Source organism: Ictidomys tridecemlineatus, chromosome 12 (assembly GCF_052094955.1).
Source record: "Ictidomys tridecemlineatus isolate mIctTri1 chromosome 12, mIctTri1.hap1, whole genome shotgun sequence".
NCBI lineage: Eukaryota > Metazoa > Chordata > Mammalia > Rodentia > Sciuridae > Ictidomys > Ictidomys tridecemlineatus.
This window is the reverse complement of record NC_135488.1, coordinates 116,608,477-116,636,432: the sequence shown is the minus strand read 5'-3', so window position 1 is coordinate 116,636,432 and position 27,956 is coordinate 116,608,477. Positions and strand designations below refer to the sequence as shown.

General features: G+C 47.7%; 1 protein-coding gene across 1 annotated transcript; it reads left to right on the top strand.

Annotated features, from left to right (window-relative positions):
• Positions 1-1,898: 1,898 nt before the first annotated feature.
• Rsad2 (radical S-adenosyl methionine domain containing 2) lies at positions 1,899-17,966 on the top strand. The gene is made up of 6 exons (XM_005327343.5): positions 1,899-4,161; positions 5,755-5,916; positions 9,348-9,577; positions 11,600-11,749; positions 14,175-14,207; positions 15,312-17,966. Exons 1-6 carry the CDS (start codon positions 3,816-3,818, stop codon positions 15,474-15,476), a joined length of 1,086 nt encoding a protein of 361 aa, XP_005327400.1. The 5' UTR covers positions 1,899-3,815; the 3' UTR covers positions 15,477-17,966.
• Positions 17,967-27,956: the final 9,990 nt, after the last annotated feature.

The following is a 27,956-nucleotide window of genomic DNA, read 5'->3' as shown; positions in this document are numbered from 1 at the left end:
GCAGATGAGATCCGTGCATATTAAATATGTGTTAGAGGCTGAAGATACAATGTCTTTACTCAAAAAGAAATACTGTTCCTATTTTAAAGTCCTAGGACAGAGTCTCTGATAGTGCCAGCTGAATGTTTAGATTGAATAAACTTGCCAGTAGAAAGCTATCGAAGCGCATCTGGAGGCTGGGAAGGCTCTTCAAAGAGGTGTCTTTGAAGGAATGAATAGAACAGCTGTATTCCTAGGAAAAACCATAGGCTTCAACATTTACAGAATTACAAAAGGAAAAAGAAAACTACTCTAACCATTCTGCTCATGGGGGAAACAAGCCCAGAGAATTGTAACACACCTAAATGCAGCAACTAATAAATAATAAAACCCCAAAAAGAAGCCTAGATTTTTGAAACGCTGCTTAAATAGGTATGCTTTGGGTAGTTTTCTCAAGTGGGAAAAAGGAAATGAAAATCAGAGTGATAAGGATAAGTGGAGGGTTAGGGTTAGGGTTAGGGCTTAGGGCTTAGGGTTAGGGATTAGGGTTAGGATTAGGGTTAGGGTTTAGGGTTTAGGTTAGGGTTAGGATTAGGGGTTAGGGTTAGAGTTTAGGGTTAGGGGTTAGGATTAGGGTTAGGGTTAGGGGCTAGGTGTTAGGGTTAGGGTTAGGGTTAGGGGTTAGAGTTAGGGTTAGGGTTAGGGTTAGGCTTAGGGTTAGGGTTGGGAACCACAAATAGAAAGGGATTCTGAAGAGAAAAAACCCACTTCAGACAACTCTACATCAACAGATTTGCATATCACAAAATAAATGTGGAGCTCAGAAAATGAGAATTCACAAAGCAGATCCAGGAAGGAGTGATGATTCCTCAGCTTGAGTCCCCTGCAGGAAGCTAATGGACGGGGTAGAAAGCACTGAGAATTTAAGTCACTTCCCAGCCAGGAGCAGACGAAGCCTCTGCTGCTCAGAGCATCTGTCTGTTTGTTTTTTTCTTATGCAATTGTGGATTTCCAACTTGAAGGACATCCGTCTACTGTGTTGTGGAGTTGGGTTTTCTATAAGAAATGAAGTTCATGGGACTACCTGTGAAGAAAGTTTACCAAACAGAACCAGGTACTCATTTGTTGATTACTTCTATGGAAGCCCAGAGTTGTGAGCCATCCCTGCCCACACCCTGGAAATAGAACGCTCTAGAGGGTCTTTCTGTTAATGATTGGAGATTCTGGGTGCACAGGATAAGCAACAAACCTTGCCACACCAACTTTTCAGGATCATCTTATACAAATATCAGGATTGATGATGTGCACCCCATTCATTTAGGGGGTAAGGAATTTGAACAGGCACATCACGAAAAAGAGAGCATCCAACTGGCTTAACAAATATGTAAAAGGATGCTTAACAACATCAGTCATCAGGAAATTGGAAACTAAAACTCCCTTGAGTCATCACAACATCTCCATGACTAAAATTAAACAAAACAACTTAGCAATGACAGCAGTCAGCAAGATGTGGAGCAACAGAACCCTTGAACGGTTCTGATAGCTGATCACTTTGGAAAACTGGAGGTCTGCACTACCAGGGAACACTCGTGTGTCTTAGCAACAGATTCCACTCCTGGATTCCATTGAGTGGTCCGTCAGGCCCAGCATAGGGGCCTGCGTATGTGCACCACAAGACAGGTGCAGGAATGGCATTCCAAATCCTTATCACAGTAGATGAGTAATCAACTGGGCTATGTTGACATTATGTCACTGAATCTTTAAAATGCCTGTGTGAGTTAGGCATTCTTTTCTCCCAGATGACCAACAAGATCAGGCAAGTTAAGAAATCTATTCAAAATTTTGTGATTTTGGCTGAGGTAGGATTCAGTTCTTTTAACAGGTTTTGTTTCAAAAAGCTTGTGTTTTATCCTCTGTATTATAACTATAATTGATCTGATTTTCATTTCTTCGTACATATTTAATCTAGCAAAATGCCTTTCTCAATTGAGCCAGACCATGGTGTAAAAGTTTCAAATAGCTTTTGCCCCGATTTCAAAGTCTTGGATCACATCCATGGTTGCATAATTGGCAATCGTTAAACACGTGCTTCTTGTTTTGCAGAATTTGCTTTCGGTTTCTCTGTTCAGGAAAATGAGCTGTTTCTATTTCCATTCAGATAAACAATAGCTAACCCTAACAGAGCACGTCCAGTTCTCAGGGGTCTTCCAACAGAGGAGCATAAAGTAGCATCTACACCTTGACAGAGGCGTGTCGGCGTGTGTGCAGTGTGTGTGATTGTGTGGTCGAGCAGGTGACAGTGTTACACAGCTGGGTCCTGAAGCCCAGCCACTGGCCTGTTCCAACTTTGCTCAGCTGAGGAACACTTGAAGACACATGATCAACACCACCCTGATCATAAAAAGAAGGGTGATCACAATTCTTCCTGAGAAAAGTATAAAAACAAAGAAATTACAAGCCACAGTGATTCTCCCCAATTAGGAAGCAGGTTAGAAAAATATCCTATTTTCCTAGCTGGGAATGTCTATTAGAAATAGCTTAAAAGTCCAGGAACACATGTCTACATGTTAACCCTGTTGCAACAAGTAGGTTGGGTGACTGAAGTCCCTGCAGAGCCATCCTCCCTGATCAAGTGGTCTTCCCACTATGTGCTTTCAACAGTAATGACATGGCCACGAGCGGGTCCTCGTGTTGTGCACTGGACCTCTTGAACTCCCTCCTCCTCTCTAACGAGCGTCTTGCGTCCTCTGACCTTCATCTTCTCTTTGCCTCTACTCCTCTATCCCTGGGAACCACCCTTCTACTTTCTGCTTCTGGGAGTGTAAATACCTTCTTTCCACACATCAGAGAGCTCATGCACCATGTGTCTTTCTTTGCTGGCTTATTTCACTTAACGTCATGTCCTCCAGGTTCATCCATGCAGTTAGACTTGACAGGTTTTTCTTCTCTTTGAAGGCAGAGTGGTAGGATTCCATGGTGTGGGGGTACTCTGTGTCCCCACCCATTCATCTGCAGATGGACCCTTCATTTGCCTCCAGGTCTTGGCTGTCATGGACAATGCCACAGTGAGCATGGATGTGAGGATGTCTCTTCCATGCCCTGATTTCCGCTCCTTTGGAGAAATGCTCAGCAGGGGGTCTCAAGGTAGTTCTCTTTGACTATCATAACAAACTTTCCCTGAGCACCTACCTCCGAAGGCTCTCATCATCACACAGTTATACTGTCTCAGCATCTGAAAATCCAAATCCAGAATGCACTTAACTGGAAACCCAGCACTGACAAGACACCACAAGTGGAGAGTTTGCCTCCTGAGGATGTATTTCTAGCACAAAGCTATTCACATGTTGTGTAAGCCCACCTCTGGGGATGTGTGCAAGGCACATAGAAACATGGATGAATTTCATAATGAGACTTGGGTCCCATCCTCAAAATATCTCACTAGATATATGCAGATACTTCCCAACTCAAACCAGTCCCCAATTTGGAGCACTTCCAGTCCCCTTCCTTCAGGTTAAGGCTGCTCGGCCTGAGTGGGTGCAGCCCACCTACAGAGGTAGCTGTGTGTCTTGGGGGCACAGAGACACCACTGATGGGCACCGGTCTCTGAAGCACCTGCTCAGGTGCTAGCACAGGGTGAGGTAGGAAGGCAGCTGCTGACTGGAGCCTGGGTCTTGGCCCGGTTCCAACTTTCCTTTTCATGAAGAAGAAAATCGAAACTAACTCAGCTGGGAGTTAGTCAGAGGGGGCGTGTCCCTCTGCTGTGACAGGATGCTCAGAGGCGGGCCCTTTCCACCTTCATATAACTGAGCCGTGGCCTCCCACACTCCGTGGCCACCATGAGGATGCTGCTGCCCTCCGCTCTGGCTGCGCGCCTGCTGGGCGCCTTCAGGCAGCCCCTGCTGCACTCGCTCTGGAGGGGCCTGGCCCCACTGCTGTACTGGCTGAGGGCAGCCTTCTGGTGGCCAGGTACAGGGAAGGGACAGCAGCCGGTGGGAGAGAGAGCTGAGGGGAGCCAGGAGGAGGAGGCGGACGGCGACCTGCCCATCACCCCCACGAGCGTCAACTACCACTTCACGCGGCAGTGCAACTACAGGTGCGGCTTCTGCTTCCACACGGCCAAGACGTCCTTCGTGCTGCCCCTGGAGGAGGCCAAGAGGGGGCTGCTCCTGCTCAAGGAAGCTGGTGAGTCCCAGGCCCAGAAAGGAGTCAAGATGCCCCATCCACCCCAGGGGGCCCATCCGGCCGGGGGCAGCCACCCTGGCCACAGGGCTCCCGGCCACCACAGCCACGTCGTCCCAGGTGCCAGGGCCGTAATGCGGGCAGATGCCTGGGCTTCCTGAGCCCCGAGGTGCCCTGGCCAGGTGGCTGGTGGGCACACCCACCCTCCTGTCAGCCCCGGTCTGTGCCATCGGCAGGCCCCTTTCCCCCAGCATTGAGATGGAGGTCGGGAGGGTGATGCTACTTTCAGAGTTTGTCCAAGGCACCAAGGAATTCAGTTTTTTCCAGAAATATTTAATGAGGAAAGTTGAAAACAAACACGAAATATGGGATGTTAGAACAGCAACATCTGAGCCTTCTGTCTGGGATCATGTATGTGCTCTTGATAGGAAACGTGTAACAATTATTTCTAGCACATGTGGGAGGCCTTGCTCTTGAGCGCTGCTTACTGGACATCCACACCTTTATACGGTTCCAGCCCCTCAGAGCAGCCTCAGCAGTGGAGTCCGAGCGCCACGTCTCCCCCTCCAAGCCTGCTCTTCTCCCTCCTGTCCTTCCTAGAATACTCCCTTTGCTACTTTGCAAAGTCTTCTTCTGAACATTCTCATGGAATGTTTGTAGACAAGCCCCAAGTCACACACAGCCTAAGTGCCCAGCAGGTGGATTCGCAAAGCAGAACCCTAGGTGCAGAATGACCACGCCCAGCACGCTCCCCACAGGGGGTGTCCCTGGTTGGTGCTGCTGATTCGGTGCTTTATGGGGACGAGATCATATGACGGGCACTTGACTGGCCCTGACCTGCTTTGCTCCACCTTGCCGGCTGGTTATCTGCAGCTGATCTTGCAAGTAGAGACCCATCACCTTGTCCTTCTCAGAGTGACCTAGCTCAAGTTCTTGTCATTCCTCAGCAGGATTCTTGTCATTCATCTCATTGACTCTGCTCTCCCTGGAAGTAGACATCTTACTAAAATATAATGTTTTACCTTCCCTCCTCAGCTAGCCCTCTCACAGGTCTAGCTACAACCAGTTTCTGAGCCTGGGTGTCAGGGGCATGTCGAGCTGTTTCCCCGCCTGCTCTACCCATGTCTCAGGAGGTGGTGTTTGCTTTGCAGACTCCGGGTTGCGCCATTGCACCCGTTGGCTTCTAACCAAGTCAGCTCCTCTATGTAAAGAACTCCCAACATCCAAGGACATCTGCTTAAAGGAGGGAAAAACAAAGCAAAAACAAAATCTTCAAGTGATTTTCTTCCCCCTGTTTATACCCTGAATTAAATGCATGGTTATTCTGATGAGGTGGGGTTGGTGTTAGGAACACAAATTGGGAAAGGAGAGGATAATGAGAAATTTTCATTTCTTTTTTTTTTTTTTTAACATGGAGAAAATATTACCTTTGCACTAAAACCAAAGTGGATGGGGTTGGGGGTGTAGCTCAGTATTCAGGTGCTCCCCACACTGCATGAGGCCCTGGGTGAGATGCTCAGCAGCACAAGACACAAAATAAAACAAAAATGAAAGTGGGATTTGGTGAAGGGGACCCTCACCCTCGGCCTTTGGCAGGGATGGAGAAGATAAACTTCTCCGGCGGAGAGCCCTTTCTTCAGGACCGGGGCGAGTACCTGGGCCAGCTGGTGAAATTCTGCAAGCGGGAGCTCCTCCTGCCCAGCGTGAGCATCGTGAGCAACGGCAGCCTGATCCGGGAGAAGTGGTTCAGGGACTACGGTAAGCGCTCCTGCAGGCCGCTTCAGGCGTCTCTGCTGATAGGGTTGGTTCCTGTGTTTCCTCACATCCTGGGCCTCAGGCCAGGCCTTCTGGGGAAGTGGAAGGAAAGAAAAACAAATCTTGCTTATTCTAATCTCCCTTCCAGCTGGGCTCGATGGGCGTCTTGGTTCTGCAGGGCTCTCAGTAAACCGGGGTGGCCAGTCAGAGAACCGAGCGTGTTAGGAAGCCTGACTCTTCTGCACCTTCCAGACTTAGCAAGTATCCAGACCTCTGACCCACACTTAGCCACTCACTGAGGAAAATCAGCACACTTTACAGCTGTGCAGGAAACTGTCTCTGCTGGAACTGGACTACACCCAGAACTAATGACGTCAGACACCGTGTGTGGACTGGCTGATTTCTGGTGCTGGAAGGACTTCCTCTGCACAGCCAGGATTAAGAGCCACCAGGTCCTAACACGGCAGAGAAGGCTTATCATTAAGTCTTGCCTGTGGATAACGTCCTGGCACTGAGGCAGCACAGTCTGTCTGTCTGTCTGTCTCTCTCTCTCTCTCTCTCTCTCTCTCTCTCTCTCTCTCTCTCTCTGCTGAGCCATTTGAGCTTTAAAGTCATTCAAAGGAAACTGGCTTTTTCCATCTGTTGGAGTATTGGCCAGAAATCTCCAGTTGAATTTCCATCCCAAGACTCGGGGAGAAGGCTGTGAGGGCCGGTGCAGTCCATCTGAGAGGTTTCAGAGTTTCAGGGGAGGGAGGTCAAGGAGGAGTTGAGGCAATGTCTGAAAGCAGAGCAAGAAGGGTGACACCAGGGGGAAGTGGGTTTGGAGGGACAAAGGCAAGGGCGCTGTGGGAGCCAGATAGACCCAAGAGACAGGGAAGGTGTCCAGGAGGCAGCGACTGGAGACCAGTTGACAAGGTTTCTCTTGATGTGTGCCTGGGCAGCTCTGTCCCTCCAGGATGGCTGGACCTGCCCATCCCTGTGGAGAGTGTTGCAGGGGCAGAAGGACTCCTGCATCGCAGCGACAAACCCTGGGGTGTGTGTCTGGGAAAGGGGATGGAAACTCAGGCACTTGGAAGTTTACGGGAGAACCCAGCATCTCCCGCAAGGTCGCAGTAGGAAGGGGTGAGGATGGGGACTGGGCAGCACTGGCTCTCTTCTTAGAGGCCAAGGACCTCCAATTATAAACTTTAATTTTTTTGCACCATATAAAATCTTGCCAGATGCTCATATTATTAAACATGAATAAAAATCTGCATTCTGTGTTCCTTCTGCAAGTTAATAATTTGAAATATTTTTAGATGCTCAAGGAACCAACAAAATGTATCCGTATCCCTCTCAGGCCCCTCCAGTTGTCCACCTCTGATCTAAAGGTCCAGGGATGGGCCTGTGTGCTGAGTGGATGAGGGGGCTATGCCACAGGTCCCCACCTCTCCAAGTCTGTCTATCTTCTGGAAGGACTTATAAGCCAGGGCTTAGGAGAGCAAAGGTATAGAGTAAAAGGGTAGCGTAAAAGTGTGTGTCGTTGAGTCCAGAGTCCAGAGTCCAACATACTGTTCTGAGTTCACCCCCTTCTGACCTCACAGAGGCTGTCCTTTCTGTCCATCAGTGAAGTGCAGAGACTTGTTTGGACATTCTCTATGCAGAAAATCTCATTGGAACCTTAGGATCCAAGACTTTCATACAGGGCAGGTCACTCGGGAACATACTGCTATGAGACCGCCTAACCCTGCACTCAGATAGACCCTGGATCTTGCTCAACAGTCCTGAGGAGTCTTGGCACATGGCTGCAGCAGGCTGTGGGCTTCCGGCTCTTGCACCATCCACTGGTGACATGTGAATGTTGTGGCAGTCACATATGCAGGCATAGGAAAGACCCCATCACAGCTTCTGACTCTCTTAGAAAAATGCAAGGACTGAGCAGAGATTCACTCTGATAAATCCCTCTTCCCAAGAGACAGGACCAGAGAAGCTGAGAACTAGAGGGAGGGATATCACAGCAATTAGCAGAAGTTGGAAGGGTGGCAGAGCACAGCTGAAGCCCATTTGGGAGCCAACCAGAAGAGGCTGCCTGCATAGAACCAACAGGGCTTTGTGTGTTTAGTTTTCAATTTTTTTTTTTTTTTGGATGGTTAGAGACCACATGCTCAGTGAGTTGCCTTGTTCCAGTATGATATCCCATTACAAATTTACTCAAGATCAAATTGTAGGACATTTAGAGTTGTGTTAAAGAGTGTTTCTGGCTCGTACGTGTGCTAATTGCTTGTTACATCTGGGTAACACAAAATGAGCCTTAAAATAGGAGCTAAAATGACTCTTTTTGTTTGTAATATAGAGAAGTGCTGTTGAAGGAGCAATGGAACATTTGGTTTCCATAAAGCAAAGGCAAATTTAAGAAAAAGGTGCCATCTTTGGGAAGTAACTTGGAAGTGCAGGTCTAACCCCCGTGAGGAAGCCCAGGCCCAGAGAAGGCCTGCCCTTCACAGGCCAGAAGAGCAGGAGCAGCCCAGGCAGAGGCAGGGGCAGAAGAACGAGGGGGTAGAAAAGACTGTCATGGAACCCAGTAGAGGAGAGCTCAACGCCAGAATCACACTCAGCGTGTTCTGGGTTCCAAACGACCCACTATCTGAGCTGTCAATATGCTACTCTACAGGGAGGGGCCCCGACACCCTCCCTTCAGCCTCCCTTTATCTGGGTTTGCTCAGCATCTAACATGGTTGTACCTGACATCGCATAGAGTCTCTGTGCATATTTAGATGGTGAATCAAAGGTACAAAATACATCAGGAAGAAGCTGGTGAACTTGGCCAAAAAATTGCTGTGCTTCATGCTCCCTCTTATACAAAGCAATTGTATTTGTGTGGTAGAAAAAGAAAAGCAAATCTATACTCATAGCTAAGTGTGGAAGCGTCCAAAATATCTATCTGCTTGCTTCATAAATTATATGATTTCTATAAAGAAATAAATGGAAAATATTAAGCATATTAATTGGAGCTCATGCAAGTAGGGGAGTAGGGTTTTAGAATGATCAAATATGTATATCCATCATTAATTATGTGTATAGACTTTGTGCGTAGGGAGGTACCGGAGGTTGAACCCAGGGACACAATATCCCCAGTCCTTCTTGTTTTAATTTTACAAAAGTGTCCTGCTAAGCTACTGAGGCTGACCTGACACTTGTAATCCTCCTGCCTTGGCCCCCCAAGTTGCTTGCATTATAGGTGTACATCACTGCACCCAGGCACATGTGTGGTTTTTTAATGAATACTCTATACCAGTAGAGTTCACATCTCAGCAAGTTTCATAGGTATGAGGAAAATATCACATAAAAAGTTAGAACCCAGATGCAAACAAAATATGTTGTATCATGAATTGATTGATGTGACCTGTGGCGCTTGTTCCTTGGACAGAAAAATTCAGCTGACCATTTTACCACAGGTGACTACTTGGACATTCTCGCCATTTCCTGTGACAGCTTTGATGAGGAAGTCAACGTCCTTATTGGCCGTGGCCAAGGAAAGAAGAACCATGTGGAAAATCTTCAAAAGCTGAGGAAGTGGTGCAACGATTACAGAGTGGCTTTCAAGATCAACTCTGTCATCAACCGGTTCAACGTGGACGAGGACATGAACGAGCAGATTAAAGCCCTGAACCCTGTTCGCTGGAAGGTAAGTGCTGCTGCTGTTCCTGGCTGAGCTCGGCGAAGCTGGAAAGAGCCTCACAGGAGAGCTCCAGGCCATCCAGCTCGGTCCTCGGTCTCCTCCGGCTCCCTAGACTCCCAGCCACGGCTTGCTGTGCTTCACGCTCCCTCTGAACCCAGGAATGATGTTCTCCTGAGATACAGTGAGGATGAAGGTCATGCTCAGTGCTGGGGTGTGTCTCTGGGAAGCCCAGAGTTGACTGACAGGGAGCAATGCTCTCCGCAGAGCCGGATGCCACTGAGTGTGCACTGAGTAATTGGAAGGCATTAGGAGTCAAGGCTTCCCCACCAGGAGCAACACCAGGCCTTTATCCCAAGACTTGTGCTTTGGGACTGGTCCCACCTCGGAGTCTGAGGCTCACACGCGCAAGCCCGCTTAGCACAGACAGCCCTGGCAACATGCAGACACTGGCAATTGGCTACTTAAAAACTTAAACCTAAAAATTCAAGTTTCAATCTAAAAATTCTTCCCCTAATCCATTTCCATATGCAAACAGAGCAAGTATAAGCTTTTTTTTTTTTTAAGTAAGTATACTTTTTAAAAAAATCTATTTAAGAAATTGTAAATAGCGACATTGAACTTGAACTTTTGGTGAAGTACGTAAGTAGGCTGATGCACCCCGGTCTAGAAGGAGCTGAGACAAAGCTAAAGGAAGACAGTGGGTAGGACGAGTGGGGACTGTGAGGAGGAGGGAGGCCGAGGCAGCAGCCGGGGGGGGGGCTGCCCTCCGAGGCTGAGAGCTCCTGGAGCCGGCCGTCCTGTCCCTCTGTCCTGGTCCCTCCTCTCTTCTCCTGCCATCTCATTGTTCTCATATGACTTCCCCCACTGCTTGGCTCTCCTCTTATCTCCCAGACTTTTACTCCACTCTCTTGACCACTACAAGGGCACTTCTTGCCCTTGAAGACCTGACTCTCAGAGGGCGGAGCTTCCCCCCCTGGAAAACTGTGCTCACTGAGAGGCTGATCTTCAAAGGCTGTTGGCAGATGGAAACTGTCGCCCCTGCTTGGTCCCTTTGCTCCCTGGTTTCCTGGGGTGCCCTCTTCCCACGAGGCCATGGGCGCGGCAGCCCTCGGCAACCGTGCGCCAGAGGGAGGACACAGAGCGAGAGGCCATCTTCTTCTGGGGGTTGAACCCAGGGCCTGGCGCATGCTAGGCCAGCACGCAGCCGACTGAGCTATGTCCCCAGCCTGAGAGGCCATCTTTAGAGCTTTATGACATTAGCCCTGACTAAAACAGCCTCAAATTAATCCGGATGCTATTGATTAATTCCATGTAGAGAAACCTGTTCCACAAAAGCCTGTTAGCCCCGGGTTCTGCTTCAGCTCTGTCACCCTGTGCCACCTGGGACACCTTGCCTGGTTGCTTGCCTTCCCTGGGGCCTCCCTGCTCAAATGACAGCACTGCTCTGGGTGGGGTAATGCAGTGTGCACACTCAGCTCTCACACAGTCAGCACACACACTGACACACACACGGACACACGGTCACACATATAAACTCACAAAAACACCTGTGCACGCACAGTCATGTACACACTTATTTACTTAAAAGAAGAATGAAAAACTGTATTAATGACTTCAAAAATTTGTCCTTATGTATTAATTGAAAAGCAAACCTGGTTTAAAAGTACTTAGGATATATTAAAAATCAGCAAAAACAACAATATTTTTAAAATAGTTTTCTCTTGGTTTGAAGATGACAGTTGTTTTTTTAATGCTTTTTAATAGTCCCCGTTTTCTTCAAAAAACATTAATGATTTTCTAGTCTGAAAACATTGGATCATAAACTTAGATCAAACATACTCTAGGCAGTTTGAGGAATTTCTATTTTTAGAATGTTTGTGCTTCCAACATCATATTCCTGAATTCCAGGGCCGCCCTCCTTTCCCAGCGTGAGGTCTCCCCAGGACTGCTGAGCTCGTGGAGTTTGGACCGGGGTGGGGCTGGGGCCAGCCGGATGACGGCCTTGCCCACAGGCTCTCCTCCTTTCAGGTGTTCCAGTGCCTCCTGATTGAGGGCGAGAACTGTGGAGACGATGCCCTGAGAGAAGCACAAAGATTCGTCATCAGCGACCAAGAGTTTGAAGAATTCTTAGAGCGTCACAAAGGAGTGTCCTGCTTGGTGCCCGAGTCCAACCAGAAGGTTGTATACAGCCCAGCGGGCTTTCCTGCTTGCCTTCAGATTGAGTCCAGAGCAGGGAATCCTGGCCCAAGGACTCGCATAGGGACAACTTGTGGTCTCAGGGGATTCAGCACAGAGAGAGGGAGGAGGGAGTCCCCAGCCAGAAAAGCCCAGGTCCACCCTGGCTACCTGCTGACGGTGGGCTTTCAGGAGCGTCAGTGTCCCCCTCCGGGAAGGCAGAGTGCCACCCAGAGGTGATGTGACTTCGTGTATCACCACTGTGCCATCTCAACCCATGCTGCTATGCACTTAGCATTTCTACTTCTGGGAAAGAAGGAGGGAGCTCTTGACCATTCTCTTGCTATCAACATCATCACTTGATTCACTTGAACTGTTTCTAGGAAAAACTTTAGAAGTTGGGTAGAAGGTAGAAGAAATGGTTTGCCACTTCTTTAGTTGTCTAGTGTAAGCACAATTGAATGCACCCTAAAAGGACAAATTCCACTCATAGACTTAGCAGGGTTGGCCAAAGCATGTCTCTGCTGGGACTTCAGGAATTACCAGAGGCAGTCACGGATGAATGCACTCTCAAAATCTAAAGAAAAATGATGCCCGTTCTTCCTGCCACAGTGGAGGAAACGCCTTATTAATACAAATTATGCACATTTTTAAACAATTATGAACGCCAAAATTTGAGTACATTAAAGTTAAAATTATAAGCTACATACATCATAAAAATTAAAAGTAAAATATGCTACCATCATTTTTTTTGTAATTACACCAAATTATATAAAATAAAGTATTATATAAAAATATAATATAAAAAGTTCTTTAAATCAATAAGAACCTGCTAACAGAGAAAGTTAATCAGGTAATGGGCACAAACAGATGATTTACACAGGAAAATCAAAGAGTGAATAAACATTTTAACAGTCTTTGATATTATCAGTATTCAAAGAAATGGAAATTTAAATATGAAATGTGAAGATGCAGTAAGAGGTGATTCATATGGTTAGTAGAAGGATAATGCCCATGGATTTCCTAGACAATGAACTGATAATTTATTATGATAACCTTTGAAGTGTTCTTATATATTGATTCTTAAATTCTACTTCAAAACACAAGAAATCTTTATATAAAGATGCAAAGAAATATTTATATAAAGGTTTGTTGCTGCAGCATTAAGAACAATAGAAATAAAGTGAAAGTAGCTTCGCTTCCCTGTAGGGCAGGAACAGGTGCATTAATACATTAGCATAGTGAATAGTCTACTGAATAAAGCATATTTAAGAGTGTTATGTTACCAGGATAAGATCTCATCACACGATATTAGTAAAGTTGAAAACCAACATGCAAAATCAATTTGAAACTCAATGCTGATCTGCAAAAAAAAAAAAAATCCATACATATCCCCCAGAGTAGTGCAAATTCCAATAATTTGGTGGATTTTATAACTTTTTGGATCTTCCAATTTGTAAAAGATAAGATTTGTTATTTGAAGAAGTATTTTTAAAACAGGTTCTCCCATCTGCCACCCCAAAATACACACACAGAAAATCTCTCCCCCGGATGCTCGCATAATGTCAGGAATTCCAGGGACAGAAATTGATTCCTTATGCTTTGGCTTCTGAAGGTCTTGATGGATGGCTGGAGTTTAAAGGTGATATTGAACTAAGCACGAGTGAGAAAATCCCCAAATGGAGAGAGAGCAGGGCAGGCTTCAGGGAGCAGTGAGGAAGTGGAGGAAACCCTCCCGCGGGGTCTCTGTTTACGGGATCTTCCCACCTCCATCTTAATTACATAGTGTGAGGGCAAAGAAAATAAGGAAAGCAATGAAAGATGGCACTGTTCTCGGTCTCCATCCTTGTATGAAGAGCTCCTCACCCACCTGCACATCTCAACTCCCCAAAGGCTCCCACCCAGGTTTTCTTTCCCCCATGTGAATCGGCTGGGACCTTTGCCCTAGGTGTCTGTCGGTGGGGGCAGAAGGTCTGTCTACCTGCTGGAAGCTCAGGAATCCCTCTACGCACACACAATGCGCCACTGCTGTCAGTCCGCTTAGCGCGGCAGAATCGATGGGAGAAGCCACCCTGTAGTCCCACGTGCTAGCCCTGAAGAGTGCTCTGCTCGGTACTTCAGAAAGAGGGTCCACAGTCAGGGAACACTGGGGGCCACTGTCAGGGAATGTGGCGTGGAGCGGATTGGCTCCTTCTCTTGACCTTTCCATTTGAGGCAGATCATCCAGGCCTGCTGAACCTGTGCGGCTCTGAAGGGACACACACAGTCCCTCCCCTTATGAGGGTCTCACCAAAAGCCACTCAAATGAGATAAGAAATATTGAACCTAGAATCACAAAACCCAGATGCACATTTCATTATAGACAGTTGAAAATACACACTGAAAAATATGCCTAGGGCTAAATTTGTATGCAATTCCTTCTTTGCAGATGAAAGACTCCTACCTCATCCTGGATGAATATGTGAGTATTTCTCTTGAGTTATGAAATTATCACTGAAAAGCTAGTTCAGCCGCAAGTCCAGCGCTGACCTGAATGCCATCCTGTAGGACCCGTTTGTCCGTCTTCGTGGCCTGTCACAGGTTTTTGGCCAGTTAGGGTCATTAAAATGATACAGCTGGGGGTCTCTTTGCCATATGCGCCCAGCACCTCTGCAGGCACTGGCTTGGGCCCAGGTCCCTGGATTGGCACTAGCTGCCATATGGGGTGGCTCCTGCCTGGCGTGGTGGCCGTGGACCTCACAAGGACCCCCAGCATGTGAAAGGGCCCTGGACTGCATCTCCTTTGATAGGCAGCTCACTCCCTGGCTGACTAACCTTGGCAGTGGCAGAGGGGCCTTGCCCTTCCTTTCTAAGCACCACTCATACCCTCTTCCCTCATCATCTTCCATAGGAAAGGGAAAACCTACCCTCTCACAAATGGAAAAGAATCCACTTTCTTTTCCTTTGTCTTTTTTTTTTTTTTTGGTCCAGATTTATAACTTTTGTCAATATGTCCTTCAAAAGACAAATAATTCCATTCAAAGATATGTTTTTCAGAAGAAATGAGCTCAAACAAGAACCATGGGTTCAATATTTAGATTGGATTTTCTTTGAGGGATATTTAAGATAACTTTTATATTTCATTAGTTTCAAGTTCATCCGAGTTGCTTTATAGCAATTTCACTTATTATCAACATGAGCTTTCTTTGTGGGACATAAGGGAAAGAGTAGTAATGGAAATGCTCAGTTAACAAGTCCAAGCCTTCAAGGGACCTTTCCCTTCCCTTTACACTTTCAAAACAAATTTCGACTCGGGGGAGAAGTCTCTCCAGATCAGCATGCCGCCTCTGCTGGAAGCCATGGTAGTGAGCCCTCATCCTGCTCCTGAGGCTCTCAGTGGACCTCACCTCTTCCTCAGTGGGGGGGGGGGGTGAAGCTTAGGGAGCTCAGTTTTTGGCCACGTTCTCAGTCATCATTTATTGACATGATTGGAATATTAAAAAAATATTTTGCATTGATACCTTAAAATGGGTTTCACAGCATAAACTTTATGGAAATAGACTGATTTCTTTCTTAAATTTCCTAGATGCGCTTTCTGAACTGCAGAAGTGGCCGGAAGGATCCTTCCATGTCTATCCTGGACGTTGGAGTGGAAGAAGCTATAAAATTCAGTGGGTTTGATGAACGTATGTTTCTGAAGCGAGGAGGAAAGTATGTCTGGAGCAAGGCCGACCTGAAACTGGACTGGTGATGCTGTCAGCAGAGCAAGGGCCAACCCGTGTGGCTGCCGTGGTCTGCAGGACCTGCACACTGGTCTTTCTCAGTGGCCAGAAACCTGCGCATCACGTCGAATTGCCGGTGGGCACTGAACATAGAAATCACCTGCGTAACTGAAGTCCACACTTCAGTTAGTTGGCTTAGTGCTGTATTGTTATTTAAAAGGTTCTCAGCCGACTGTGAACAAGAGCACAATCATCTAGTTCAAAGATGCCTTTGTGAGAAATAAGCTACAAGGATACCTGGGCGGGGGAGGGGGGAGCAATCCATAATTCCAATGGGTTTGGTATTTTCAGCAAAATTTCCTGTGACTGCTGTGTTTTTATTTCAAAGCTATTTTTTCCAGTCTCGTTTTTGTCTTTCTTTTATTTGATCATCAGTTATTTCCTGCTAAACATGGATTGAAATGTCACTTTTCACCTTAGAAATATTATCAAATACTGCCTCCAGTTACTTCTGCTTATTGTAAAGCTCCTTCATTTTCTGTCTTTATATCACTGAAATCTTGGGAATTTTATTTAGAATTATAGAAATGGTCCACAGACATTTTAATGAACAATGAGGGAAACTCATCTATCTCCAAGGAGCACCTGCTTCTTGAGCAAGGGGACCCCTGGTGCCTGTGCTGTCTGTGCTACACAGATTCTTCTTCAAAGACCCTTGGCACAACCAGCAGACTCCACGTTCCCTGATATGGAGCAAGAGTGGGACTTCAATTGCTGTGACCACCTACTTTTCAGGGCATGGGAGTGTCAAGTGAAAACGTGACTTTTCATTTGACCAGATGTTTGTCTTCAAAGCTCTGAAAATTGACAGTGTGGGCAATTCCATAAAACCCGCCAAGTGCACCTGCAGTTTATGCAAGTGAAGCCACAGCACCTTATACCATTTCTCCGTTAACGTTAACGTTGAGTCAGTGGAAACAAGATACAGTCTAGGCCAGTAGGAGAGAAAACTCTTCCTTTCTTTTCTAGCTCTAAGAGGGAAGCATGGGAAATAATGACACTTGATCAACATTTTCTCCTTGTATAAATACATCATGTGGTTTCATTGTGTAACTTAGATAGTATCTCATTACCTGGAATAGAATAATTTCCTATCATTGTTTCAAGGAAGCAAAATCATAGAAAAATTTTTTTTGCCAATTTAATTAGACTGCAATTCCAGAAGGCCTCACTAGGGGGCACTTTAGTGTCTCATTTCATTAGGAACCTGTAGAAATTCCCTGTTCATAATCAAATTTCAGGACTTGGTAATTTTTTTTCTTTTTTGTTTTATGACTTTCCCTTTTTTATTGTATGTTTTTGTTTTTGCAGCACTGGGGCTGGAACTCAGGGCCTTTTACAGGGCTTGGTGATTTTGAAAAGTTTGGTTTTGTGATTTTTTTTTCCTTAAAAAATATATTCCTATTTTAGTTTTTAAGTCATATAATTCAACTGAAATATGTGTGTCCCATCCAAAATTAGATAATTGTTTGTATTTTCTACTTTTTGTCCTTTTTCAAGAGGAAAAAAATGAATCAGGAAACGTTTTCCCCAGGGGTTTTGATGGCACCTAAGCAGGCCTTGCCAGATGTAATCAGCTGGAACATGAAATGGATTTGTCGTTTGCATGAGTGTGCTTTGGCCCTGTGTGAGAAAGCCCTGAGATGCTCTGATGTGCTGCCAGGGCTCAGCCAGCTGATCTGAAGGCAGGTCCCACTGAAGCCCAAACCTTCTGAAGTGGATTAGATTTATTTCTAGTTGAGGGAAACTGCTTGTCTTTCCTCTAAGGACAATATGATGCAAAACAAGAGGTGCATTTGAGATATAAGCTATTTTAAGTATATTTTCCAGCTGTTTGAGCTGCTATTAACCCTCTCATTTACCGTCAGGATTTGTAAAGCATTGATGTTTAAAATATTTAAATGTCCCTTTTTCTTAAAAGGAAGAAATGGGAATTTTTAACACTGCAATAACATTTAAGCTCACATAGTGTTTTACATAGTGTTTTGCTTTTTTTTCCGTTTTAAATATGAGTGTTAGTTTTGTGGAAAATGTTGCTTTTTATTGAGACAATGAAGAAGCATAGTTTAGTTATATATCTTACTTCAAGTGTAAGTACAAATGTTTTGTGGTGCTTTCAATTATTGCTTAAGTTCAGTGTCCGCTTGGCACTAACCATCTCTATCATTAGATGATATATCATAGGGCAGTTTCCTTTTTCCCCCCCCAAATTGAAGGTGATTGAGCTCATTTCACTGAATTATCTGAAAAATAGGCCCTATTTTATCTCTCAGATTTTGGAGTCCAATTGCTGCATAGACTGAAAACCAAATAAGCAAACACTGTAGCAATAAGTTCCCTTTAAGCAATAATGTATTATGTGTGTTTTGCTCTTGTTGAAAGTATTCTATTAAGTAAGTTGTGTTTGGACAGAGACTGTTTTGTAACATGTAGCAATATATTAAAATAGTTTTGTCTCACTCGCTGACTGTTATGAAGTCTTTCTTTGCTGTGTGTTGACAATAAGTGCGTGTTTTCACAAACTGCAATGGCTAAGGGCAAGTGCGCTTTAAAATTTAATCAACAAGATTATCAATATTAATAAGTCCACTTCAGACAGCCCACTTTAAAGGAAGACTGGATGGAGATGAGCCATGGGAGAAAATACACTTTCCAGTCTAAAATCAAAGCCAATACCCTGGGACCCATGAGGGACAACTCCTCCCGGGGTCAGGGGCAGGGCAGCTCGGCCCTCACCACAGATGCACGACCCCGGGGCCGGAGGGCTGGGGTGAACGAACCCTGCTGCTCTAGACCAGGTCCCCGAAGGATGGCAGGTCCCAGCATCGTCCCTGCAGGACTTGCTCATCAGACGTGCGAGGTGTCCACGCACCGACTCGGAAACCTGGGGCCAGCCCCACAGCACGACCGCCCTCTGCAGTAAGCAGTCCACACACGGTGGCAGTGAGCGTCTCCCTGATGATCACAAGTCTCAGAGTGGCGGGCAACAGGCTGAGGAGAGGGAGCCAGGCAGAGTCCTGAACCTTGGGACGGATCCAGCACAGAGGGACAGTGCCTGGTATCACCAGCATTCTGAGGCGATGCAGAGCTTGTCCCCAGCACCCTGACTTTTAGCTGTCCACTCAGACCATGGCGCCTTTGAAAAATTCTGCTGGTCTTGCCTCTACGCCACCAGCCCATGAGTTGATTATGCCTCCTCCTTCCATCCTGGGGCTCTGCCTATTGGCCCTGGTGTCCACCTGGCCCCTCTCGACTTGCATGTGGTCCTCCTGAGACCTGCACCATTCTCCAACTAGCCCTGCATGTGAACTCCAGTCGTAAACGCTCCCATCTTCAGGGGCAGCACCGCCCTCTGCTGTCCCCACTTTAACACCTGCCAACCTCCCCAGTGGTCCAGGTCAGATCCAGGGTCTCAAGGACAGGCAAGGAGACTCTGGGGGAAATAGGTGTCTTTCATCATGGTGGTGAGGCCCTTGACAGCCACATTTCAGGACACAGTGCCAAATCAAGTGCTCATGAATATGTCTCCCATCAGGTCATGACTAATGACACAGAAACCCTCATAGTGCTTAGCGTAGGTAAGATGCCATTCAGATGGGTTTCATAGATCAGAAAGATCTTAACCCTTTTTTTTTAATAACTCTAAAATCTACACATTTGGTGAGTACTTGAAAAACAGTGTAAAGCAAAATGAAGAAAATAGAAGTCACTTATAATTACATCACCCAGTGGTAGCTGCTAATTTAGCTCAAGTCCCTTCCAGTTATGCATATTGTTTAACAGAACTGAGTTCATATGCAATCATTTTATTTCCACATAATTTCTTATAAAGGTTCTAAAGGCAATTAGCATGGTATACTTTAATGAGAACAGTCTGTTCTTAACAATTCACACTAATAAGAGGATTTTAAAAAGCCACAGTTATTTAGAAAGCAGAGGGTGGATTTGTTTTCTGAGTTGTTTACATATTTGTTGGAGTGTGGATGCACCCTTGTTCTGTAAATTCACTTTTCTATGTGTGTCTGAATGTAAAACTCATGGTTTGAGTTCTGAGTGTCCTCAAAGTCTTCATGCTGAACCCTTGGTAACCAGCCAGGGGTGCTGTGGGAGGTGGTGGAACTGTTAGGAGGATTGGCCTTGTGCACGGAAGTCTGCTGGTTGGGAGATATGGGGCCGTGGCCCCTTCCTCTCCCTCTGATTCCTGGCTGCCAGAGGTGGGTGTCTTTCCTCCATCATGATGTGTTGGCTCGCCAGAGCCCCCAAAGCAACCTGGCCAAGGGACCATGTGGTGAACCTCTGAAACCATGAACCGAAATAATCCTCTGTCCTTTTACATAACCGACTTCATGTATTTTGTCCCAGAGACAGAAAGTTGACAAGCACACACACATTCACACATGTGTATCTGTATGTACACACACACACACACACACACACATAGATATTATGCACACCCTTAGATATGTATGCACACAGAGCTTCTCTGTGCAGCTCATTCCTGGAGGGTCTGGGAAACTGCCCAGAAGCTGTTTTTTCATTCAGGGCCAGCTCAACCTGTCCCTGGAGCTCCCTTAGCAACACTCTGAACTGACCGACCTCTTGGTTCTTTCTTGGAGTTTAATCAGCTTTCAGAGCCAATCATCCTCCAAGTCAGTTGCTGCTGGGTGTCAGAGCACCTAGGGTATGTTCTTGGGATGGACTCCTCCTCCGTCTTCCACGTCACGTTTTCTAGGAAGCCTGTTGGACCTAGGCATTCGGTGCAGGCTGCGCTGAGCTGACCCTTGCTAATGAGCTCATGCCACCCCCACACAGTGCCACAGGCTGCGCACCTGGAGGTGTGAGGCCCAGGAGCAGTGGATGCCCCAGTGTGTGCTCCTCCTGGCCATCAGGAGCCTCTCCCGGGGCCTCCACTTCCTGCACTCACGCCGGCCACAGCCTGTCAGAGAGGCTGCTACCTCAGGACTTCATTTGACCTTCCTTACCTCCAGGGACCCCCACTCCAATACAGCCACCCTGGGGAAAGGTCTCACAGGCCAGTTGTGGGGGGCACGATTTGGCCCTAGCATTAAGCAGGTTGAGGTGTGGTGTGCCCCAGGGTGCCCCACAGCCCTGCACTAATGGCGGGCACAGGGCCACCCACATAGGGTCAGTGGTATTTGGATAGACAACATTGCCTAGAATGGCTTGGTGGCTCCTGGGAGGTTCCAGTGTTTTCACTAGTCCCCTCATCAACTGCAACGGAGCTTGAAGTCCCTCATCACAACTGAACTTGTGATTCCCCATAACATCCCCTATCAACTCCCATCAAGCTTCTGTGGGGATTCTCAGCCCAAACCTCCTCCCAGGTACAGGGCAGGCACGGGGACAGACGGAAGGAAGGCAAGTCTGAGCTACTTCCTACCTGCTGGCCTTCTTGGCAACACCTGCTGAATCCTTGAGCTTAAAGGTTCGACTCAGAAGCAGTTTGGCACGAGCCAGCCTGGACTGGACACCACAGGAAATGCCCATGACCAGGACTCAGGGTTTTCACCTTTGAGAAATCCGCAAATGTCAGGACAAGAGTCAGGCAGGGAGACAGTGAGTGAGAAGGGTCAGAGCGGCACAGAGGGCACAAGGTGGGGACAGGGGCTTCAGGACTGCTGGCTGTGGCTTGAGCACAGTGTCCCTTTCTATCTGTGTGATTCAGGGAGTGCTTCACTTCATCAGCAGCAAAGTGAGGGCGTGGCACAAAGACGGAGTGAGGACTCAGGAACCCTCGCAGGCAGTCACGGCACCTCGGTGCTCCTGACGGGCAACTGTTGGACCTCAAGAGGTTTTTACTTCGTTGTGATTTGAAAGTGATAGAGAAGCCACACTTTGAATCGTGAACCTCCATCTTTTCCAGACTCTGGGTGTGGTCCAGTCCTCTCCTGATGCTGACCCACAGCAGTGAGCTGAAGCTCCCTTGAGACCCAGGTTCCTGAGGGGACGCGGTGGACAGCTCAGTGTGCTGGCAAGCTGTGGTGTCACCGGGTGATGCATCTGCATGCCTCTCCCATGTCTGCTACGCTCAGCCTGGGATGGGCCTATAGGGACCTGGCCCTACTGTAAGTGGCAGAGCACCTGCTCCTACCTGGTGACCTGCAGCCACTGGTGAGATGACACCAAGTGAGCCTCGCACCTCAGAACCTGAGGTCAACAAGGGTGAACTGTGTCACCTCGTGTCGCAGCTCAGTGCCCTGACTCAAGTTGATGTGAGCCACAGGAGGACCCTGAAGCCTGGGGGAAACGTCTTAAAGAACGTGCAGCTCGGGCTGGGGATGTGGCTCAAGCGGTAGCGCGCTCGCCTGGCATGCGTGCGGCCGGGGTTCGGTCCTCAGCACCACATACAAACAAAGATGTTGTGTCCGCCAAAAACTAAAAAATAAATATTAAAAAAAAAAAAAAAAAAAAGAACGTGCAGCTCGAGATGACCACCTTGCTGAACCTGCTCCTTTACTAAGCACCTGTTTCCTGGCTCAGGGGCCCAGAGTTCAGTGGGGAGGGTGATCCTGTAGACTAATAGGTAAACAGGGTGCTGAAGATGGGGGAAGCAGGAGTGCAGCGTTCCCAGGGTATGTGCTGTGGGAGGAGAAGATGGTGAAGGGTGAGGAGGACCCCACACGTGGGCAAAGTGAGGGCGGGAGGGGGGACGCTGAGTTCTCAATGCTGTGCTCATGTTGAATGCAGAGGGCAGACATGGCATCAAGTAAGATGGTGATCGAGTAGTGTCCGCAGCACAGGAGAGGCAGAGAAGTAGATGACTTAGAGGAGCCATGGCCATGTCAGAGTATCAGTCCCAAAATAAAGTTTGAAATATTGGAGACATTTGCCCAGCTGACGTGGATGGGGAAGCCGCGCGGTTTGCGTTGTGTTACTGCTGCTGTGCTGCCCGCAGTAGTGGTACAGGTGCTGCTGTGCATGGAGAGAAACTTTTGTTTTGTCTGTCTTTTATGGAGATGGAATAATTGGATTAGAGGAACATTTAAAATCACAATGGAATAAAAGTTAAATAAGAACAGACACCAAAATATTTCTTAGAAAGGAGTGGCAGCAAAGCCAAGCCACCTCCAACAGCCTTGGGAGCCTGTCGCAGTGCAGAAGGGCTCTCCACAGCCCCTCACGGGTCCTTGCTTCCCCGTGCCCAGAACTTTGCCTTGGTAGGCTGTGTCAATCCTGCAGCTTCAGGCCCAGCCCTCCTGCCTTGCTTGTCTCAGTAGAAGACCCGATGGTCTGCCAAGCCGAGGTTCTGCCACTGAGAGCAAGTCTTATGGTTCGCCTTTGGCATCTTACTGGAGTGGATCCCGCTTCCCTGTCTCGTTATCTCAGCTTGGTTTCCTGGGAGACAGCCTGCGGCAGGGTTGGCCACAAGGAGAAGCTGGCCCTCTGAATAGTGCTTCCAGAAGAGTGAAGGCAGCAGAAGGCTGGAGAGCACCAGGGCACACTGCCTCCAGGGCTGGAAGGGCCCAGCCTTGTCCCGAGGCGAGGCAAGCCAGGCATCTAACCCTCACACAGCGACTGCCTCGGGCAGAATGATCCTCAGCAAGGGAGCCTTCAGCATCCCACACCCCTCGCCTGGAGTGGGCCGTGCCCTGGTTGTTTGCATGGGGGCTTCGGCAGGAGGTACTGCAGCCTCCACTGCACCTAGGTGCAGCTCACCCAAAGCTGGTGCCGTGGTGAAGCACCGAGTCTTGTCTTCCCTGTGCCTCTGTGAACCCCTAGGGGAATATCACAGGTGGCGGCCTCCCCCGGGAAGGTCCTCCAGACACCTGAGCTGTCAGGGACCAGGCCTGGTTCCTCAGTGTGACTTATTTTTGTCTGTCTGATGCCTGGATTCCTTCCAGGTCCCCTGCCTCACATGTGCTTTGACACCCCAGACTGCCTGACTTACTCTACTTACCCAGTGCTGCGCTGTGCGTCTCTCTAAAGACACAGGTGCATCTGAATTACTGCTGCTCAAAACCAGTCCACAGTGAACCTGTTGCCTGGTCCAGGCTGGACTGTGCTGCAGTATCAAGCCCTCAAATTGCCATAGCTTGTCACATGGAGGTTTTAAGTTGTCTTGGGGAATGTCCTACTACGGGCAGCTCAAAGACCCAGGCCAATTTCATTTGGTGGGGCTACCACCTCAGTACAGATTCCTAGGCCATTGTGATGGGGTCAACAAGTCAGAGGGTCTCAAAGGTCTACTCACTACCTTAGCCAGAGGTGAACTCCATCCACAGTCCAGGGAACAACAGGAGTCACATGGTTGGAATCTGGAGAGGCGCACGGGTATTTAGGGAGCATTGACAACCTGCCAAGGCCGAGTCCACCTACTGTTGAATGTCATTTAATTATCCTTCAGAACTGAGAAAGCCTTCAGAAACACTGTCAAGCCACAAGGGCCACATTCTATTGATTGCTACAGAAAAGCAGTGTAATAAAAAGTGAAAAGATCGATGAATCAGCCAAGAGCCACCGGCTGGAAGCAGAACTCGGAAGGCCTCGGGCTCCACGTGAGAAATGCCAAGAGCAGGGAAGCTTGTCTCCGCCCGTTTTTGGTTCCAAGTGTCTACCAGAATCTATGGCATTTATGTCCTCGGCAGGCAAGGCTCATCTGTGTCCTTTGAACTTGATCTGCTGGAGGTGAGCACGGGGGTGAGCTCGGAAGACCACGTCTGCACTCCCTGGGAGAACCCCAGGGAGAAGGGGCTTCGTTTTTACTGACAAATCAACCTTTCCATCGATAACGCTGACTTTACCGCCTTTGAATGGCATTCTGTTCTCAACAAGAACCTCATTCTCTATGCTGTGGTCACACGTGGTCACCTCCTAGGTGCCCTCAGTTGGCTAGACCAGTGAGTGGCTTAAACAACAAAAATGTATTGTCTCAGAGTTTTGGAGAGCTATGAGTAAGTCAGCCAGGATTCTCCAGAGATAGAGTCGACACAGGGGTCTCCACCTCCCTGTCCACCGTACATCTCAGCTCCCGTGACGCTGGAGGTCAAGGGGTCCCTGACCTGCCGTCTTAAAGAAGGGAGCATTAGGAAGCTGGTGGTGGAGTTCAGTCTGAGGCCAAAGCCCCAGCACCTAGGACGGGATGGGGGGTGGATGGCGCAGGACCCGCTGGGTAGGAACTGGAGTCTGAAGGCCCAAGAACAAGGCACCCTGGGGTCAGAGGGCAGGGGAGATGAATGTCCAGGCTCAAGCAAGCGCACAGCTGCCCTTAGGGGCCCTCAAAGAATTGGGTGGTGCACACTGGGGAAGGCAGGCTTCCTGCTCCGTCCATGGGTTCAAACGCTACTCTTCCAGGAACACTCTGAGAGCACCCACGAAGAATGCTTTACCAGCTCTCTGGGCACCCCATGCCCAGTCAGGCTGACACCCAGTGAACCCTCACAGGGCCTGGAAGTCGGAGCTCAAGTTCAGCAGGTGGACTCCTCCTGAGCCCACCAGGGACCACCTGCTTCTGGCGGTCCGCTGGTCTTCCCGGGCGCGTCCTGACTTGTGGAGCCTCACCCCGGGCCGAGTTCCTCTTTCCTTCTTGTTTACCCCGTGGGTGTGTCCGTGTTCTCATTTCCTCCTTTTATGAGGACCCCTGTCCTACTGGCTTAGGGCAGTCCATACTCTGGTATCACCTCATCTGCAACAACCCTGTTCTCAAAAGCGTTTGTTTTCTGAGTCACCAGGGCTTAGAAATCAAAGCTAACTTTTTTAGGGGGTCATTTCAGTCTATCCCTGTGTGGTCAATGAACAGCAGAAGGAATAAAGGCACTTCTCCACCTGTACTTTCTCCTTCAAGTGTTCTTGATGCCACTTGAAGACAGTGCCTCCACACTTGTCATACTAGGTGGACACCCATGGAGGGGATTCTTTGGAAGTAATGTCAAAGTTGAGAAAAAGAAGCACCTTGGAGTGGCAGGCGGCGGGTGATGAGGATTGGGGAATTTCCCCAGAAGCCTCCGAGAGGCTGTGCCACTCACCTGGAGCTGTGACCTGCTTCTGAGCAGACCAGAGCCACAGGTGGGCGGAGGACGAGCGTGCGTATCCATTTCCCATTCCCAGCTCCACGAACCTCCCTCCCCAGGTTCCCGTGTGTCTCTAAGGAGAGGGAGTCGGCATGGGCTCTAACATTTATTTCTGGCCACTCTCTAGAAACAGAAAATTGGATTTAAGTTAAAAATTCAAAGAAATCAAAAGTACTGTAAATTTTCTCTACTTATAGAATGTGATTACAAATTTACACAATTCCATTGTCTATTTTTACTTTTAAAATTTAAGCTGTGAATGTGCTCCTTGAGTTTCTCTCAATTTTGTGTCTAGAAAAAAATTTTCAAAATGGATTCCCATTTTTTTCACCCTGTGGACCATTTATCTCTGGGTTGTTTTCCTCAAGCACAGAGTAGGCCCACAGGAGGTCACTACCAAGACTTGTTCAGTCTGTGATGACAGAGCCATGCTGTGACAGCCACAGACCCTTAACAATGGGCATTGTGTCTGCTTTCTGTTGCCATCACAAAACACCTGAGAGAAACAAGGAGGAAGGGTTCATTGTGATTCCTGACTTCAGAGAGCCACCTGTGATTGCATGGCCCAGGCTTTAGGGTCTGTAGCAAGGCAGTGTGCCATGGTAAAGGTGCATGGTGGAGGACAGCTGCTCATCTCAAGCTGGTCAGGAAGCAGGGAAGGAGAGAGAAGAGCCTGGATCCCAGTATTCCCTTCCAGGGCACATGCCTAGTGACCTACTACTTCCAACCAGCACCCTCTTCCCAATATACCATCAGCTGGGCATCAGGCCTGCAGCACAGGAGCCTTGGGGGGCACTGGTGATCTAAACTGCTATAGGCATCTTTTAAAACCTGGTAGACATGACCGCCCTTGGGGAGATGGGTCAGTCATGACATGGGCAGGGGTGGAAGACCAGCCATGAGTGGTGGGGATGATCTTAGAGCCATGTTGCTAACAAAAACTGGAACAGTTTTGCAGAGGCATCAAAAAAAAAAAAAAAAAAAAAAAACCAAAAAAAACCCAAACAAACAAAACCCAGTTTTACTCACTGTTCATTGAGCACTTACTATGCTCAAAGCTCTGTAGGAGAATCCAGGGATAAAATGACTGTATCACTATCTTATAGACTCTCTCTTTCTCTCTCTCTGCACTGGAGATTGAACCCAGGGGCACTTAAACACTGAGCCACATCCACAACTCTTTTTAATTTTTTTTAATATTATGAGACAGAGTCTCCATAACTTCCTGAGGCCGCCCTTGAAATGTAATACTTCTGCTTACCCCAGTTGCTGAGATTATAGGTATTTACCACCATGCCTGGCTAAGACTCTAAAGATCTAAGATTCAGAACATAAATACCCCAAACACAAAGGGTGGTAGATGCCATAATCAACATAGAAATAAACTAACACCTGTGTTCAGAGACCCAGGCACAGGGCAGGTGATGGTGAACTTGGAAGACTTCTAGACAAACTCGTACCAGAGGTGCATTCTGCAGCCTGCTGCCAATTGTGTTCTCACTGCCAATGTGCTTCCTTCAAATCTCTCCAACAGCAATGGCATTAGCAGAGGCACATGGAACAGGTGGTGAAGCCACACGCCACCCATGAGCACTTGGTCTTAGCTGCACAGTTGGGTGAGGGTTTGGTTTTGCACCCAGCCCCATATGGCCCTCAGCAGTTCCCCCCAACTTGACTTCTATACCTCTGTGTGCAACTTGACTTCTATACCTCTACCTGCATTTCAACAGAGACTGCTTGATCTGTAAGTGCCCTGTGCACCTTCCATTCTTTATGCACTAGCATGCACCCGTGTGCGCTAATCATTCATTTATAAGTAGCCCTTATTCCAGGACTCCCCAGGACCCCGCCAGGCTATGGGAGGTGTGAATATATTCCGCACAAACTCAGACTATCAGCCAAAAACTTTTCATCTTCTGGAGAGAGGCTGGAGTAACAAAGTGCCGTTGTTAGGATTCTTCACATTGTGCACTTTTCTTAAATAATGACATTTCTACAAAGAATTTGACTGGAACAGAGACATGAGAAGGCAAGTGCTTGTTCTTATTTAACAGAAAATCCTCAATGCAGATGAGACTGATTTGGGGGTGGGGTGGGGAAAAAGATGTGAATGTAGCAGAGAAAGACAAATTATGCAGAGTTTCAAGACGGTTAAAAACCTTCTATTTTAAATCTTGGGAGAAATGAGATGAACAGTAATTAAGGACTGTGGAGTCTCCTTTGCCAGGAATGTTATTTGATTTATTTGATCCCTCCCAGGAACTCTAGGACATGCATAATATTGCCACCTGCACTTTGCAGATAAGAAAATGGAATCACAAAGCAGTTGAGTAACCTGCTTCAGGCCACCTGGCTAGTGGTGGTGGAGCCTGAATTCAGACCAGGCAGGGTGGAGGCATCAAGGAAGGACGATGCTGCATA

Excerpts from the sequence above, each read along its gene's own strand:
- Rsad2 (XM_005327343.5), top strand. The coding sequence starts at position 3,816 with ATGAGGATGCTGCTGCCCTCCGCTCTGGCTGCGCGCCTGCTGGGCGCC. Across the intron at positions 4,162-5,754 it reads GCTCCTGCTCAAGGAAGCTG|GGATGGAGAAGATAAACTTC; the intron begins GTGAGTCCCAGG and ends GGCCTTTGGCAG. Across the intron at positions 11,750-14,174 it reads TGCCCGAGTCCAACCAGAAG|ATGAAAGACTCCTACCTCAT; the intron begins GTTGTATACAGC and ends CCTTCTTTGCAG.